Source organism: the organism of the source record quoted next, unplaced genomic scaffold, assembly GCF_019419815.1.
Source record: "Pyrus x bretschneideri cultivar Hongxiangsu unplaced genomic scaffold, Pyrus_bretschneideri_v1 Contig51, whole genome shotgun sequence".
Classification (NCBI taxonomy): domain Eukaryota; kingdom Viridiplantae; phylum Streptophyta; class Magnoliopsida; order Rosales; family Rosaceae; genus Pyrus; species Pyrus x bretschneideri.
In genome coordinates this window covers 480,001-495,974 of record NW_025999789.1, presented here as the reverse complement: position 1 = coordinate 495,974, position 15,974 = coordinate 480,001, and the positions used below count along the sequence as shown (strand labels likewise).

General features: G+C 37.9%; 4 protein-coding genes, 1 non-coding gene and 1 pseudogene across 18 annotated transcripts in view; 4 read left to right on the top strand and 2 right to left on the bottom strand.

Moving 5' to 3' along the window:
- Positions 1–335: 335 nt before the first annotated feature.
- LOC103954037 (probable polyamine transporter At3g13620) lies at positions 336–2,121 on the top strand. Its single transcript, XM_048570030.1, has one exon. It carries the CDS (start codon positions 479–481, stop codon positions 1,853–1,855), a length of 1,377 nt encoding a protein of 458 aa, XP_048425987.1. The 5' UTR covers positions 336–478; the 3' UTR covers positions 1,856–2,121.
- A 456-nt stretch (positions 2,122–2,577) lies between these two features.
- Positions 2,578–4,255, bottom strand: LOC103954038 (annotated as a pseudogene).
- Positions 4,256–5,313: 1,058 nt separating this feature from the next.
- TRNAG-UCC lies at positions 5,314–5,385 on the top strand. Its single transcript has one exon. It is a non-coding gene; the product is annotated as a tRNA-Gly (tRNA).
- Positions 5,386–6,487: 1,102 nt separating this feature from the next.
- On the top strand, positions 6,488–8,407 carry LOC103954039 (probable polyamine transporter At3g13620). Its single transcript, XM_009365847.3, has 2 exons — positions 6,488–8,072; positions 8,224–8,407. The coding sequence occupies exons 1-2, from the start codon at positions 6,631–6,633 to the stop codon at positions 8,249–8,251; spliced, it is 1,470 nt and encodes a 489-aa protein (XP_009364122.2). The 5' UTR covers positions 6,488–6,630; the 3' UTR covers positions 8,252–8,407.
- A 3,215-nt stretch (positions 8,408–11,622) lies between these two features.
- LOC103954040 (F-box/kelch-repeat protein At2g44130-like) lies at positions 11,623–13,150 on the top strand. Its single transcript, XM_048570077.1, has one exon. It carries the CDS (start codon positions 11,989–11,991, stop codon positions 13,036–13,038), a length of 1,050 nt encoding a protein of 349 aa, XP_048426034.1. The 5' UTR covers positions 11,623–11,988; the 3' UTR covers positions 13,039–13,150.
- Positions 13,151–14,960: 1,810 nt separating this feature from the next.
- LOC103954087 overlaps positions 14,961–15,974 on the bottom strand; it is a 7,840-nt gene continuing 6,826 nt past the window's right edge. For 11 of the 14 annotated variants that reach the window (XM_048570078.1, XM_048570079.1, XM_048570084.1 and 8 more), the window contains exons 9-10: positions 15,804–15,865; positions 14,961–15,698 (exon numbers count right to left, since the gene is read on the bottom strand). In XM_048570078.1, the coding sequence (XP_048426035.1) occupies positions 15,665–15,698; positions 15,804–15,865 (96 nt within the window). In that variant the 3' untranslated portion in view covers positions 14,961–15,664. The remainder of the gene's footprint in view (positions 15,699–15,803; positions 15,866–15,974) is intronic. The other 3 variants (XR_007253017.1, XR_007253019.1, XR_007253018.1) reach the window with 2 other exon arrangements.

The following is a 15,974-nucleotide window of genomic DNA, read 5'->3' as shown; positions in this document are numbered from 1 at the left end:
TAGATTTAATTAAATATCGTGTAAATAAGTATTTATTTATACTTAAAATATATATATAATTACATCATAAATTACAAAATAAAATGACATATATATTATGAAGTATTAAAATATAATGAAAATATAGGGAACAAGTATATAATTTGTGTTCATTTTAGCATACAACAAGTTTCTTACAATTTATTAAAAAATATAATACAAAACAAAAATTATATATTTTATATTTAACTAAATTGCAACCTAGACAGATGTCTAAATATGTCTGAACAGACTAGACGAATGCCTAGGTGGGCGCCTCATCAGAATCCAACTGCATCCGTATTTGAATGACCCAAAAAAATAAAAAATAAAAAAGATCCCCAATAGGACTCTACCTTCTTTTAAGTTAAATACAGGCCGAAGTCTTTGACTCAGCAAACTGTCACACGAGCCACAAAACCAAGAGTTCACTGTGGAACCTTCTCCTCCAAAAACTCCAATGGTTCATCAAGACCTTCCCATCACCACCGCCGCAACGACCACAACCGCCGCCACAAACCGAAAGAAACTCACCCTCATCCCTCTTATCTTTCTCATCTACTTCGAAGTCGCGGGTGGTCCTTATGGGGAAGAGCCTGCAGTCAAAGCCGCCGGACCCCTTTTCGCCATTCTCGGCTTCCTCATCTTCCCATTCATCTGGAGTGTCCCGGAAGCTCTCATCACTGCCGAGCTCTCCACCGCCTTCCCAGGAAATGGCGGTTTTGTCATCTGGGCAGACCGCGCTTTCGGCCCTTTCTGGGGCTCTTTGATGGGAACCTGGAAGTTTCTCAGCGGAGTCATCAACATCGCAGCATTTCCGGTTCTTTGCATTGATTACATGGACAAGATAATCCCTGCTTTCGAATCCGGTTGGCCTAGGTATCTTGCAATCTCTGTTTCAACTCTGATTCTTTCTTTCGTAAACTATACCGGTTTAACTATTGTTGGATATGCTGCTGTTCTTCTCGCTATCGCTTCGCTTTCACCTTTTATTTTGATGTGTTTGATTGCCATTCCGAAGATTCATCCTCACCGTTGGTTGAGTCTCGGGCAGAAGGGTGTGAAGAAAGATTGGAACTTGTTCTTCAACACCCTCTTTTGGAATTTAAATTTTTGGGACAACGTGAGTACTTTAGCTGGGGAAGTAGATAACCCCCAGAAAACTTTTCCGGTGGCTCTTTTCGTGGCGGTGATCTTTACTTGCTTGGCGTACTTGTTCCCACTTTTCGCTGTGATTGGTTCGGTTAATGTGGATCAAACTAGATGGGGTTCTGGATTTCATGCCGAGGCTGCTGAAATGATCGCTGGAAAATGGTTGAAGTATTGGATTGAAGTTGGTGCAGTGTTATCAGGGATTGGACTTTTTGAAGCACAACTAAGCAGTTGTGGTTACCAGCTTCTCGGTATGGCGGATATAGGGTTCTTGCCTAAGTTTTTCGCTCTTCGGTCCAAGAGGTTTAACACCCCGTGGGTCGGAATTTTACTTTCCACAGTGATCACTCTTGGAGTTTCCTTCATGAACTTTACAGATATTGTATCATCTGCAAATTTCTTGTATAGTTTGGGAATGCTATTGGAATTTTCAGCTTTTCTTTGGTTGAGGAGGAAGTCGCCGACATTGAAGAGGCCTTTTCGAGTTCCGATGAGGATGCCAGGTTTGGTGATCATGTGCTTGATTCCATCTGGGTTTTTGGTCTTTATCATGGCTATTGCTACCAAGACTGTGTACTTGATCAGCGGTTTGATGACCGTGGCGGGGATCGGATGGTACTTTTTAATGAAATTTTGCAAGTCGAAGAAATTTTGCGTGTTCAGTACTATTGAAGTTGAAGGATGACAACCAGAAATTGCTTGTTAGACTGTTAGTTGTGAACCATTTCGAATGGCATGGAATTGGGAAGATTTTACATGATTGAATCTCTTTCGTGATAAAGAAGTCGAGATAAGATTGATCAAAGTAGAATTTGTTTATATTCAGTTCTATTAAAATCGAAGAAAAATGTCAAATGACATGAAGTTGTATGGTTTTGCTGCTGTAACTTGTTTCGATCTTATGATATTTTCCCAAGTAAATTATAAACATACAACACTATGTTCATGGAACTCTACTCTCTCGCCTGCTTTCAAACAAGATTCACAGTTCACACACAATTTTTACGGCATATTGGTACCGTGTCTGACATGAACATAGGTTTTTCATGCTTCATTTTAACTCAATATGCCATACTAGTGGGAAAAATACTCGGCTCCTTACAAGTACACAGTATTTCCTCGATATACACAACTCATAATTTGACATACATTTGCAAGGACTCTTATCTTTGAGGTTTTAGTGAGTTGTTTCAGTGTGTCTCTTTGAGGTTTTAGTGAGTCGCTTCAGCATACGTATGAACATTTTCTCTTTATAGACAACTCAGTTTGAAACGGGTAAACTCTTCATTTTGTGATTTGAGTGAGTCGCTTCAATATATGCGTCTATTTGTGATTTGCAAATTAAGGCGAAATGGCTTCTTACAAGTAAGGAACCAAGCAATGTTCATAACGAATTACGAGATGAAAGGCTCAAACATTGGTACCATTCTATTGTTAAAATTACCAAGAACAGAAAAAATCATATATAAAATTTCCTTAAGAAAACCAGATGTACACAATCATAACATTAAACGGCCTAGTTTCTTTCCTCGTAGTCCAATTTTTTTTTTACCCCAAATTGAACTCAAACCACATCTTTGATTTGCTGAGATTCATCAAAAAGTACCAGCCAACACCAAAAAGAGTCATCAATGCACTAACCAAATAAACAGCTTTGGTGCCGACAGCCAAAACATACACCAAAAACACAGATGGAATCAGGCACATAACCACCAACCCTAGCAATCCCATTGGAACTTTGAATGGCCTCTTCAGAGCTGGAAATTTCACTCGCAACCAAATAAAAGAAGCAAATTCCAACAGCATTCCCAAACTGTACAAGAAATTTGCAGAAGATATGATGTCTGTGAAATCCAAGAAAGAAACAGCAAGTGCAATCACTGTTGAAATTAGAATCCCTAGCCAGGGGGTGTTGAACCATTTGGACCGTGCCCCGAAAATCTTCGGTAAAAACCCCAAGTTTGCCATACCCAAAAGCTGGTATGCACTGCTGCTCAATTGTGCCTCAAAAAGTCCAATAATAGATAAAACTGCACCAATTTCAATCCAGAATTTCAACCATTTCCCAGCAATCATTTCTCCAGCAGAAGCTAAATATCCATCAACCCAACTTTCTTGGTCAAGTGGAATAGCCCCAGTTGCAGCCAGGAGAGGGATTATGTAGCCCAAACATGTGAGAATCCCAGCTGAAAAAAGTGCTTTTGGGAAAAGCTTTTGGGGTTGCTCTACTTCTCCGGCTAGAGTACTAGCATTGTCCCAAAAATTCAAGTTCCAAAATAGGGTGTTGATAAATAAAGTCCAATCTTTTTTCACACCCTTTTCACCCAAACTGATCCATCTGCTTGGATGAATTTTTGGAATTGCAATCAAAGACATCAGATAAACGGGCAAAGTGAAACAATTCCTAAACCTACTGCAGTGTATCCGACAATGCTCAAACCAGAGTAGTTGAGAAAAGATAGAACTAAAGTAGAGATAAATGTGGCGAAAAATCGCGGTAAGCCGGAAGCAAAAATGGGGATTACCAGCTTGAGATAGTCCACACAAAGAATTGGGTATGAAGCTAAGTTGATAACACCACTGAGGAATTTCCAAGATCCCATGAGGGATCCCCAGAAGGGGCCAAATGCCTGGTGTGCCCAGATGACGAAACCGCCATTTCCGGGGAAGGTGGTGGAGAGCTCGGCGGTGACAAGGGCCTCAGGGATGCTCCAAATGAAGGGGAAGATGAGGAAGCCAAGAATGGCAAAGAGAGGGCCAGCTGCCCCCACAGCTGATTCTTCACCATAAGGACCTCCAGAGACTTCAAAGTAGATGAGGAAGACTAGTGGGAGAAGGGCTAGTTTCTTGGGGTTTTGGGGGCTGATTTGGGGTTGTGATTCGGTTTCTTGTTGGTCAAGAAGGGGTTGGGAAATTTGGGAGCTTGGAGAAGATTCTGAGGCGCTCATGCTGAGCCTCTCAACTGTTGGGAATTTAATCAGATTCAATGATCACATACTTCAGATGGGGTTTTGATGGTTTGGCATTCCTCTCCTGTTGGTGGGTCTTGGGGGACCCCAAGATTTTGAAGAGTGGTTGGGTAAATTCATAGAAAGGGCATTGCCTTTTATCATGTGGCCAATTATAAAAGGGATTTTAACAAAAAAAAAACTTATAATATTATTTTTTAACAAAAAAATTATATTTTTATATTAAAAAATTAATTAAGATATTATTCATTTTATTCTTATAGTTAAAATTCAAAATTTTCAAATCTTTTTTATTAATTTTCTTTTATATATATGCATTTGTAAATGTGTAAATATTTGACATTTGACATTTGTGTTGTTAATTATTGAACGGCACTTCATTTCTTATTAAATTAGCTTTTGGGTCTGAAATCCATTTTTCGGCCAATTTGTTAGAAGTCGGCCCAGAAGGGAGACTGTGGGTGTCGGCCTTATAGTGTAGTGGTGATGGAGTGGTCCTAGACGAAATAGGGCTATTTGAGGATCATGATTTGCCTCTTGATGAGATTTGAGTTAATTGCTAAAGGATCATGATTGAATCTTTGGCTCAACCATTTTTTGTTTTTTTTTTTTTTTTTTTGGGTTGAAAAACGGTGCTAACACAAAAGCCCAAACAAAACTAATCAATAATAAATCTATACGGAGACATTTCGAGACGATCCTCAAGAACAAAATTATTGAATAAGAAGGAGGATTGTTAAAGTAAAAGTTGTCTAAAAATCCAAATCAAGACTATAGGTCGCTAAACTATCTGCCACAAATTTTTTTCTCTATAGACATGTCGAAGTTTCGTATTGCCAAGACCTTGAAAGCAACTCTCAACAAGCCAAGGAACTGAAGAATGATTATTGCCAGCAGCTTGCAACACCAAATGAACTGTGAGTGTAGATTTTAATTCCACCAATAATTTATCAATCTGTAATCTCCATGGCAATTGTAATCCCAAATAAAGCCCTCATTGCTTAGCAGTGAGAATCTCACATTTGCCCAAAATTGGCGCAAAACCCAAAAAATCCATTTATCATCAGCATCTCTTAAAACACCACTTGCTCTAAGAGAATTATTATTTGGGTCAAGCATTATGGTCATAAAAATTTACAATCTTGAATAATAATCTAGTAAACTAAACAACCAAGCGTTTGTAGTCCAACGGTTAGGATAATTGCCTTCCAAGCAATAGACCCGGGTTCGACTCCCGGCAAACGCATTTTTTTTTTCCTCTATTGTTTTTCTAATTTTTTTGATTTTTTATTCGGGTTCATGAATTACGCACCATTCACATAAACCATATCATCCAAATGAAGCACCTAATTGATTCCAAGGGAACCGCGCGCCAACAAAATGAATATGCAGATAATCTCTGCTTACCAATAACATCATCTTTCAAACCTTTGGTACTTTAGTTGGAGAAGTATACAATTCATACAAACCCATTCCTTCTCTCTGTTTGATTCCGCCTCCATTTTCGATCTTTGGGGATCACTATTGATTCGGAAACAACATACCAGTTACGATGACAGTGGTCGGAGTTGGATGGTATTGTTACTGTCCAATTAATGTTTTTTTTTTTTTTTTTTTTACCAAGAATTTGAGCCACAGTCATCACACCATATTAACAACTACAAAGAGAAAGTTAAAAAAAAGACGAGTTCATGGTTAATTAGTTTGAGAAGTATATGTGATGGCATTAGATAGCTCAGAGAAAGTTTCAGATCAACAATTTTAAATCTGTTAAATTTATGGAAGGGGGCTTGCAGTTTCGTACACGAAAAATATGTAAGATAATTTTAGGAATCTAAAGTTACTTTTGTCGTTTAGGAGCTGAAGAAATTTCCAAGAAAGAAGCTGCATTATCAGTGCAAGAAGAGTGACACGAAGGTGAAAGGAGGTCGGAGTTTGTATCTATATGTTTTATTACATATCAGAGTTTTTGTTGCCACGTGAAATTTAGTTAACTAGCTGCTGAATCTACTCTGTAATGTACTTGTGCATGAAAGTTGTAACCTTCTGCTGAATTGTATATAGTTTACGTTATAAACTACCATTTTCTTGAGAAAAATTTGGGTGTCACTGGAAATATATCACTCGTCATCCTGTTGCACTCATCACATCCCCCGTCACATGTAAAAATTAATCTTTGTCCCCTTCTCACATGTGACAACAATATGTACTGGTATAAGCAATTTCCAGGAAGCAGCACACTCAGTACAACACTACAAGGAAGCAGCAGAAGAGTTGAGAAATTCTAGTAGTGATATTAATTGCATACATTTAGACAGTACTTGTTGCATATGCTACATGAACCAAGTTATATATAGCCAATGAACTAGGAAGCAAAGGCAACCAGCCTTCCAATTCAACCTCCATCTACAATCTTGGAATCCAATCACATAATTCCTGAAGTTCACATTGAAAATCCAAGAAATCCCAAAAGGAGAAAAAAGAACACACCATGAAATCCCCCCAATCTTCTCCAAAATCGAAAACCGCTCTTCTCGAAAATGAAAAAGAGGAAGTACAAGAACCTCCAATGTTTAGCACCACCAAGACCAAATGCAAAAAACTAGCATTCATCCCACTAGTTTTCCTCATTTACTTCCAAATCTCCGGCGGCCCTTATAACACTGAGTCCACTGTAGGTTCCGGGGGGCCTTTCAATGCCATCCTTGGCTTTCTCCTCTTCCCCATCATCTGGAGCATCCCTGAGGCCCTTGTCACTGCTGAGCTAGCCACCACCTTTCATGGCAATGGCGGCTTTGTTATATGGACTCACCAAGCCTTTGGTCCATTCTGGGGCTTCCTCATTGGTTTCTGGAAGTTCTTTAGTGCTGTCATTAACCTATCTTCCTACCCAGGTCTCTGTATAGACTACATTGATCCATTGCTACCAACTTTGTTGTCACACTTGCCTCACTATTTACTCATCTCTCTTTCAACCCTCTTGCTCTCAGTTTTTAACTTCATTGGTCTGCCTACAGTTGGCTATGCTGCAATATCTTTAGGGATTTTATCATACTTGCCATTTATAGTACTTTCTGTTTGTGCAATTCCCCAAATTGACCCTAGCAAATGGGTTTCTTCTGGCAAGATTAGCAGAAAAAGAAATTGGCCATCGTTTTTTAATTCGTTATTTTGGAACTTAAATTGTTGGGACAATGTCAGTACTTTAGTTGCGGAAGGTGTTAAAAACCCCCCCAAAACATTACCAAAAGCATTTCTCGCAGCTGGGTTGTTGACTTATTTGACTTCCCTAATACCTTTACTAGCTGCAATTGGTGCCATGTCTCTTGACCTAGATGATTGGAATGATGGGTTTTACACAGTTGTGGCATATAAAATTGTGGGGAAAAGGTTCGCAAAATGGGTTAGGGTTGGAGCCTTTTTGTCTGGCATTGGTGTCTATCAGTCCCAATTGAGCAGTTGTTCACACCAGCTTTTAGGCATGGCTGAATTAGGGTTGTTGCCTGGACTTTTTGGGGCGCGGTCAAAATGGTCCGGCACTCCTTGGGTGGGAATTTTGATATCAGCAATGATATCAATCTTGGTTTCATACATGAATTTTAAGCATGTCACATCTGTAGTGAATGTTTTGTTCAGTTTGAGCATGCTAGTCGAATTTTCGGCTTTTATATGGTTGAGGGTGAAGCTTCCGGATTTACAGAGGCCCTTCAAACTTCCAGTTACAAGGGTGAGAGGGCTGATAGCAGTGCTCTGTATTCCGTTTGGAATTTTGGTGTACATAACTTGTGTTGGCACAAAGGTTGTGTACTTGGTGATTGCTTTGCTGACCGTGTTTGGGATCATTTGGTACTTCTGCATGAAGATTTTCCAGGCTAAGATGTGGCTTGGCTTCAACCATGTTGTGGCAAAACTAGCAGATTATGAAGATTTGGGGTGAGTTTACAATTAAATTGGCGTTTTTTTAAACGTATATAGAATTTTATATACACAAAATTTCAATCAAAATAAAACTTTTTCTCTAAAGGGTTTGGGTTTTATGCTGGTGCTGATTCCATTTTTGTCCTTTGGGTGATCAATCTTGCAGCTACTATGGCCAATTTGTGAAGAAGTGATGCAAGTATTCAATATATCAAGAATGGAGCTGACTAGTTGTACATTTTAGTGAATTTTTAAAGGTTTGACGCATCCCTGTCAACTTGATAATTTATTAAAATAATAATGTAAATTTGTGTTATGATAAAGCTATCAATATATAAGGTGTTTATTAATTTTGTTTTTGTTTAAGATCAGCTGTCAACTGTGCTTAGAATGCATAAATTATAGACATAATAACTAGAACGTTCAGGATTTTTTTAATAAGCATCTTTATGGCCGATCAAATTGACCAATTCATTCCAATCTAAACAAAATAATTTAGCTGTTGTTTGTTTGGATTAGATTAATCACCGAAAAATCGACTTGATGTGATTGGTTTCTCAAAGAAAGTTGAAGAAATAGTGTTCCTCAGTATTATACATTGTGATCATGGGTTGAAAGAATTGGCTACAATAGAAATATTGAGTATTCATACCAGAGAAAATGGAGTTTAATTTGGCCTTGCTTTCAACTCAAGAGTCGCACACCAAATTAGAACTAACAGTAATTATAATTATGAACAATTATGTCGGGCTGTTTCTTTCAACCAGACCGAACTCTGAGCATATAAATTCGAGGCTAGAGAGAAAAACAGAAAGTTCTCCGCCATTGGTTCCTGCTATTGTCGTTTTTGGGGTCGAAGCAATCCCTCTTGACATATTCCCATCTTTACTGATGCTATATCTTAAATATCTTCATTTGATGTTTGTGCTCAATTTATCACTTTATTGAGAAGAGCCTTTATAATTTATGCCCTTCGAAAAATCCATCACATACTCTCATTTTTCAGACGGTTTTTAGGCGGTTTTGCAAAATTGTTCAAACATATTCATAAAATTGATATGTTTTCACCTTTACAAACTATAATGTGGGCTCATGACTACTATTTTTGTCAATTTATTTTTCATTTTTTTGCTTGTGTGTTTTATTAAGCAAACATTTGTGGGTCACAAATGTTAAAACAGTTTTCAAATGCCTAGTAAAGTTTTTTTCTTTTAAATACGACGAAAAATATTTCACAAAAATAAAAAAAAATTAACATTTTTCTCAAATTCTCAATAAACGTGGGTTACCATCACAGTTTTAAGGCAACTTTGCAAACTTGTTAAAAAATCGCCACACCTTCACTGCATTGATTTATGTAAGACTTTTCGTTGATATTCTCAAGTATGGAGTCTTATTTTGTCAACGTTTTGGACCCACTACTATTTTTGCACTTACTTTTCAGTTTTCGGTTTAAATATTCTATTGAAAATACATATGTGGCTCAATAAATGGTAAAACTATTTTCAATTGCCCTATAAAGTTATTCTTAATCATGAAAACAAAATTTAGCAAAAAATAAAAGTGGTTTTGCATAATTGTACAAATAAAAAAAAATATTAAAGCGGTTTTGTCCATTTATTTTTCAATTTTTGGCCCAAATATGTTATAAATATATTTTGTGGCTAAATAAATGATAAAAACGCGTTCAAATGTCTTATAAAGTTTTTTCTGAAACATGATTGAAAATATATTTTAAAATTAAAAAATATATATTTTCTCAAAAAATATGGGCTAACCATCGGGTTTTTAGGCAGTTTTGCAAAATTGTTATAAAATCTGTATGCATTCACCTTTGTTGCACCGTGAGGTTCTGAAAATTAATGTATGACATTTTGTTGATATTCTTGAGTATGGAGTCCTATTTCGTCAATGTTTTGGAGTTCATTATTGTTTTATCCATTTATTTTTCAGTTTTTAGCTTAAATATTATAATACATTTGTCGCTCAGTAAATGCTAAAACTTACGCTATAAAGTTAGTTTTTATCATGAAGGAAAAGATTTAGCAAAAATAAAAGATTTTAATTTATTTTTTTTCAATAAAGTGGGCTAACTATAAGCATGAAACTCAATGTTTATTGTAGATGATCACTAATAGCAATTTTTTATGAGTTTTTAATTACAGAATTGTGTTCTTCCTGGCTTTCAGAAGGGGTGGATAATCATGGCTTGCCACCAGTTGTTCTCCTTTTTGAATTTTTTTTCATTTTTTCAGAATTATGTTTCTTTTGGCAGTGACCCCTTGATAAACGCAGGTTCACCATTAATATTATCGATATTGTTCTTATTTAATCACATATCATTAAGTGTAAAGTTTTATCATAAAAGGCTTCAATGATATTAAGGATAAAAATGCATATATAAGTTGTATTTTGTTACATGCCTAATGCAGATTCTATTGTCCAATATTTCTTAAGTAATTCTATCTTCAACAAACCCTATCTCAATTCTTTAGCCATTAAGCACATGCGATCAACATCGTTGGGCTTGTCAAGAGAAAGTAGTATTACATTTCACTTTCAGTCAGCAAAAATATTTGCAAATTGCACGTTACCATCATATCAACTTCTTGCAGCTTGAGATACGATAAACTTGCAACATAAAAACTCAATCACTCACCACTTGGCATGGAAAAATCAGCATTGTCCAATCCAAGGTCGCAATCAAGAGATAACTAACATACCTAATTGTCGATTTGTTCAGAATTTGTACAGAGTTTGACAAATTTTTTTCCAAACTTTAATTTCAGTCGATTTTCTCCCCTAAACTATTATGTATAGCCACTTTCCCTTTACATTAGATTTAAAAAAAATTCATCCAATTTTCGATCTATTTTCATTACATGAACATCACATGACAATTGTATACGTACAAAAAGGTAATTTGGTTTAGTAAATTGGACGCAAAACCAATACTTTGCAACTGCTAATTGGACTTGCATGGCTAATTCAAAGTAAAAAGTGTACGAAGTCCACCATTTCAAGAGAAGAAGACGAAAAAGCTCCACATTAGGATAAAATTACTTTGTTACCTCAAGTATTTACCATGATACCAAAATGAATAAAAATTAGATTGAATTTGTTAAAATTAAAATCCATGAAAAAATTAACCACTTCTTAAAATTTTCGAAAAGAAAGCAACAGATTCCTCTATCTAATAATTGAAACTCATCCTCATCCTCTTAAAAAAAATATCCTCTATAATTGAATTCTATACACACAGCCAAGACATATATCCACTTATCCGCACGTGGCAGGCCGATTTCACACCGATCAAGATTGTTAAATGCATGCCACACTTTATGTCATGTCAAATTCAGCTGGCTTTACCCGAATCTCGTGTTCAGTTATCCATCCCCTTGAATTTGGTCGCTTTTTGCGACACTGTTACCCTTTGCCTTTTCGACCCTTATCCCTAACCCCTTGCCTTTTTTCCAATCAATCGAGTAAATAATCGTAGGGTATTGAAACGATCATGCAATATAATTATTGTTTCACTCGGACCCTTATCCAACTTGAATGTAACGTTTTCATAAACTAGTAGAAATCATATGGGGCCGCCGTCCATTTTTAGTATTTGTTTTGGAGCGAAAAAATAGTAATATTCGGCGTCCAATCCGAAACTAGATGACTTCGAACATGACACCAATGCAACCTGTTCCATTTCTACAGTTTCCACCATCTCTAACTGTTTCTATAAATTAAGGTCCATGGCCTGCGTCGCAAATGCAAATAGAATTCACTCCAAAAGCAAAATCCAATCACTTCTTCGCTGCAAAGCAACACACTTCGTTTTTTTCTTTTTTTTTTGGCAAAAATCCCTTCTTCCTGGGCTGCAAAAAGCACTTCTTGCTTTACCTTGCTGCAAAATTAAGCGCGCATCTCTGCTAAAATGTGGAGTATCGAGCTGACCGATTTTATTCCGGGTTTGCCTGCAGAACTGGGACTCGAGTGCCTGACTTGGTTGCCCTACACAGCTCACCCAGTTGCTTCCCGGGTCTGCCGTCCATGGCGGACTCTCTTAGAAAGTCAAGATTTTTACTTTCACAGGAAGAAAACCGGACGTACCTACAAAGTTGCATGCTTGGTTCAAGCTCTTCCTCCAAAGCTTGTTGCATCAGAATCTGACGTACCCAAATCCACCGAGTCACCGGCCTACGGAATCACCGTGTTTGACCCGGCCAGTCGTTCGTGGGATAGACTCGACCCGGTTTCTGAGTACCCAAATGGGCTGCCCCTGTTTTGCCAATTGGCAAGCTGTGAAGGGAAGCTTGTGGTGATGGGCGGGTGGGACCCGGTGAGTTACGACCCGGTCACCGACGTGTTTGTGTACGACTTCACTACTTCGCATTGGAGGAAAGCCAACGACATGCCGTCCAAGCGCTCGTTTTTCGCTATCGGATCGGACGCGGGCCAGGTGTACGTGGCGGGCGGGCATGACGAGAACAAGAACGCCTTGAAGTCCGCATGGGTTTATGATGTGAGATCGGACGAGTGGACTGAGTTGACTCCGATGAGTCATGATCGGGACGAGTGTGAAGGGGTGGTGATTGGGAGCGAGTTTTGGGTGGTTAGCGGGTACCGCACCGAGAGTCAAGGAGTGTTCGAGGGAGGTGCCGAGGTGTTGGAGTTGGGATCACGGCAGTGGCGGCTGGTGGACGAGGCGTGGGAGGCGGGCCATTGTCCAAGGCATTGTGTTGGAGTAGGGGACGATGGGAAATTGGTGAGTTGGGGTAAGTTGGACTCGGGGTTCCGAGTTGGAACGTGCGGAGTCATGCTTGGGGGTGGGACCCTGGTGGTGGGGTCGGAGTGCCAAGGTGCAAGTCAAGGGTTCTATATGGTGGAAGAAATGAAGGGACGTCAAAATGGTAAATTATATGAGATTAGTGTGCCTGATGAGTTTTCTGGGTTTGTTCAATCAGGTTGCTGCGTTGAGATTTAGATATTAATTAATAAGGATAATGACACATGAGATGAGAGTATATGTATGCTTTTAATTTGGGTGCAATCTTTTCTATTTAATGATAAGTGTAACATATAGTCTCTTTGTCTTATATTTAATGATATGTGTAACTATAATACTCACATGCAGCACATACACAATTACGTATGCCCTTAATTTTTGAGTGTCCCTTCGTTTCGGTAAATAGGCATTTGGACACATCACACTATAAAGAATTATGCTAGATTCAATAGTCTGACTCACGTGGTTGGAAAAAAACTTACATGCAACTTAAAACGTAAACATGAAATATCGTTGTTTTAAAATATTTGTTAGTTTATCATTTTATGTTTCTTGTAAGTTTATATCTCGTGGGATTACTGTGACCCTTCTTACGATTTGAAAGAGTTTACATGCATTTGATGAAATGCAAAACTTGAGATAGCGCCGAGATAGCATCCTATTGTCCTAGTTACACGTGAGTTTCTATCCTACGGTTATCTATAATCCTTTTGCGAACGATGAAATTTACATGCACCTGAAATGCAAATTAGTTGTCCCAATTGCGTGTAATATTTTATGATGGTGTTGTCTGTTAATCCTTACTTATGGCTCACAATGCGTTGACGGCTCAAGTTCGGCACCGACAAACATCCTATCATCCAATGACATGGGGGCAGTGATTCATTTATATAAAAATTGAAGGGGTATATGTACATGCATGCTTACGTATGTAACGTGCGGAAGGTGAACTGTATCTTGTTTGGCATATGGCTTTTCTTACGGATATTTTCACATCCCGGTCCGAAGCGGATCACTTTCCCGACCCGCTCTACCACCGTAGCACGATATTGTCCGCTTTGGGCTTACCATTCCTTTACGGTTTTATTTTTGGGAACTCAGGAGCAACTTCCCAGTGGGTCACCCATCATGGGATTGCTCTAGCTCTTTTCTCGCTTAACTTCGGAGTTCCCATGGAACCCGAAGCCAGTGAGCTCCCAAAAGGCCTCGTGCTAGGTAGAGATAAGAATATACATATAAAGATCACTTCCCTGGATGATGTGGGATGTCACAGATATTCTTTCATTTTGCATTCAGATTTTTTTAGCAAGCCGATTTATAAGTTTGTCTCCTATTTTATATGTGTAATTTCTATTTTATCTAATTTTTTTGAACATTTTTACCTTTTAAATTTATTTTAGGGGTGTAGTTCTATATATGTCTTCTTTTTTTATTGTATTTTTTTAAAGAGGAATAAGGTTTATGTTTTTCTTTTTTCTTATTATTTGGTTTTTAACTTTACGAGAAGTAATGATTATATCCTCTGATTAGGTGTGAAATTCGCGAGATAACGAAATGTGGGAAGATGAACTTGATCCGACCAGAATATAATTTAAAATATAGGTGGACTGGGAGGATTGGAGTGAACATGGGTTGAGGTTGTGCAGTCTAAAAGTTGGGAGTTCGTAGACTTGAGAGGGCGACTCAACAGTGTTCCTGTATACCTAGACACTGCCCTATTATTTCCATACGACAGAAGAAGAAAAAAGGAACAGTACTCAATTATTAGGCCGAATAGACATCACCTCATACATAAAACTAATTTTATTTAGTCAAATAGTACTAATCATGTTGTTGATCACTTTTATTATATAAAGAAATTATTTATATTAGAGATATAGTCATCAACATAATCGATTTTGTTTGTCTAAATACTCTATCTGTAGTGCACAATATTCGATTCCTTTATAACTAATTAGATAACTCAAAGCTTAGGATGAAAAAGAACGAGGTCCCCTAGGAAAGGTGACACCCTAGGCCGGATCAAACAAAAAGAAAAGGGATAAACAAAAGATTTGGATGTTAATTTGTATTGTCAACCTTAGGTAACTTATGGCTCGTTTACTAATCCGTAATCAGAATGAGAGAATTCAACAGATTTAAGTTCACATTTAAGCATATGAAGAGGTTCAAGTATGTCTATGAGAGGAACTGAACGTCCAACGGTTCTTTTAACTATGTCTCCATATCTCCTAAGTTGCAGGTGATTCAAAAACATCGATAAGTTCATATTTAAGCATATCAAGAGGTTCAAGTACTGAAAGACAAGTAGTTCTAATCGTACCGTTCCATTGTACATTGGCATTCCCTTGAAGTAAACCTTTTCATGAGCAGCATTTGGCAGTATGTCAGTCGCTCCCGTTAATAGCGCAAACAAACTCACTTCCCGGACACAAGCTTGCTTTTCTGGCTGCATGATCAAGCAGATCAAAGATATTGACATCAGCCTAATAACATCAATGAGTTGACTTCGTTCCTTGATGTTCCGTCACAAGAGAGAAACATATCCCGGAACTAGCTAGCATGATGTAAACGAGTGACAGGTAGGTGATTGCAGTAGTTAAAGGAGAACCACAATTAGAAACTCGCTAATCATGTACTTACATAAGGAATTCCATGTTCATCAAAGATGACAAAGCCTGTTTTCATCGACTTTGTGCTAAATTCTCCAAAAGCTTGCGGCTGCAGCAGACTTCCCATGATGTAGGACGAAGCAAGCTCTGTGCCCCAACAACATTCAATGACAGGTCTGTAATAAGCGCGGGAAGCGAGCCAAAGGTCATCATCAACTAGACATTTCACCAGTGGAAGAAAATGATCTGCATACATTGATGGTTAAGTCCATTTTCTCGGTATTCATGTACATAAATCGCTCTGAAGTTTAAATAAAAAGATTATCTTTGCCCAATCTAGGCCTTTCATACATTGTACTCTTCCAAGCTTTTACTAAGCTAGGAATTGTTCCCAATATAGTGACCCCTGAATCCTGAAAAGATACAACAGATAAAAGTAAGGAGGCATTTCGATAGCATGCTACTTGTAGGTAGTTATAATACATGAATTTCTGGCACTCTTCGTCTGTCATACACAAAGTT

What these genes read in the sequence shown, in the direction of transcription:
- LOC103954037 (XM_048570030.1), top strand. Translation starts at nt 479, where the DNA reads ATGGTTCATCAAGACCTTCCCATCACCACCGCCGCAACGACCACAACC.
- LOC103954039 (XM_009365847.3), top strand. Translation starts at nt 6,631, where the DNA reads ATGAAATCCCCCCAATCTTCTCCAAAATCGAAAACCGCTCTTCTCGAA. An exon ending in GCAGATTATGAAGATTTGGG is followed by an intron (nt 8,073 to 8,223) that starts GTGAGTTTACAA and finishes TCAATCTTGCAG; the next exon opens with CTACTATGGCCAATTTGTGA.
- LOC103954040 (XM_048570077.1), top strand. Translation starts at nt 11,989, where the DNA reads ATGTGGAGTATCGAGCTGACCGATTTTATTCCGGGTTTGCCTGCAGAA.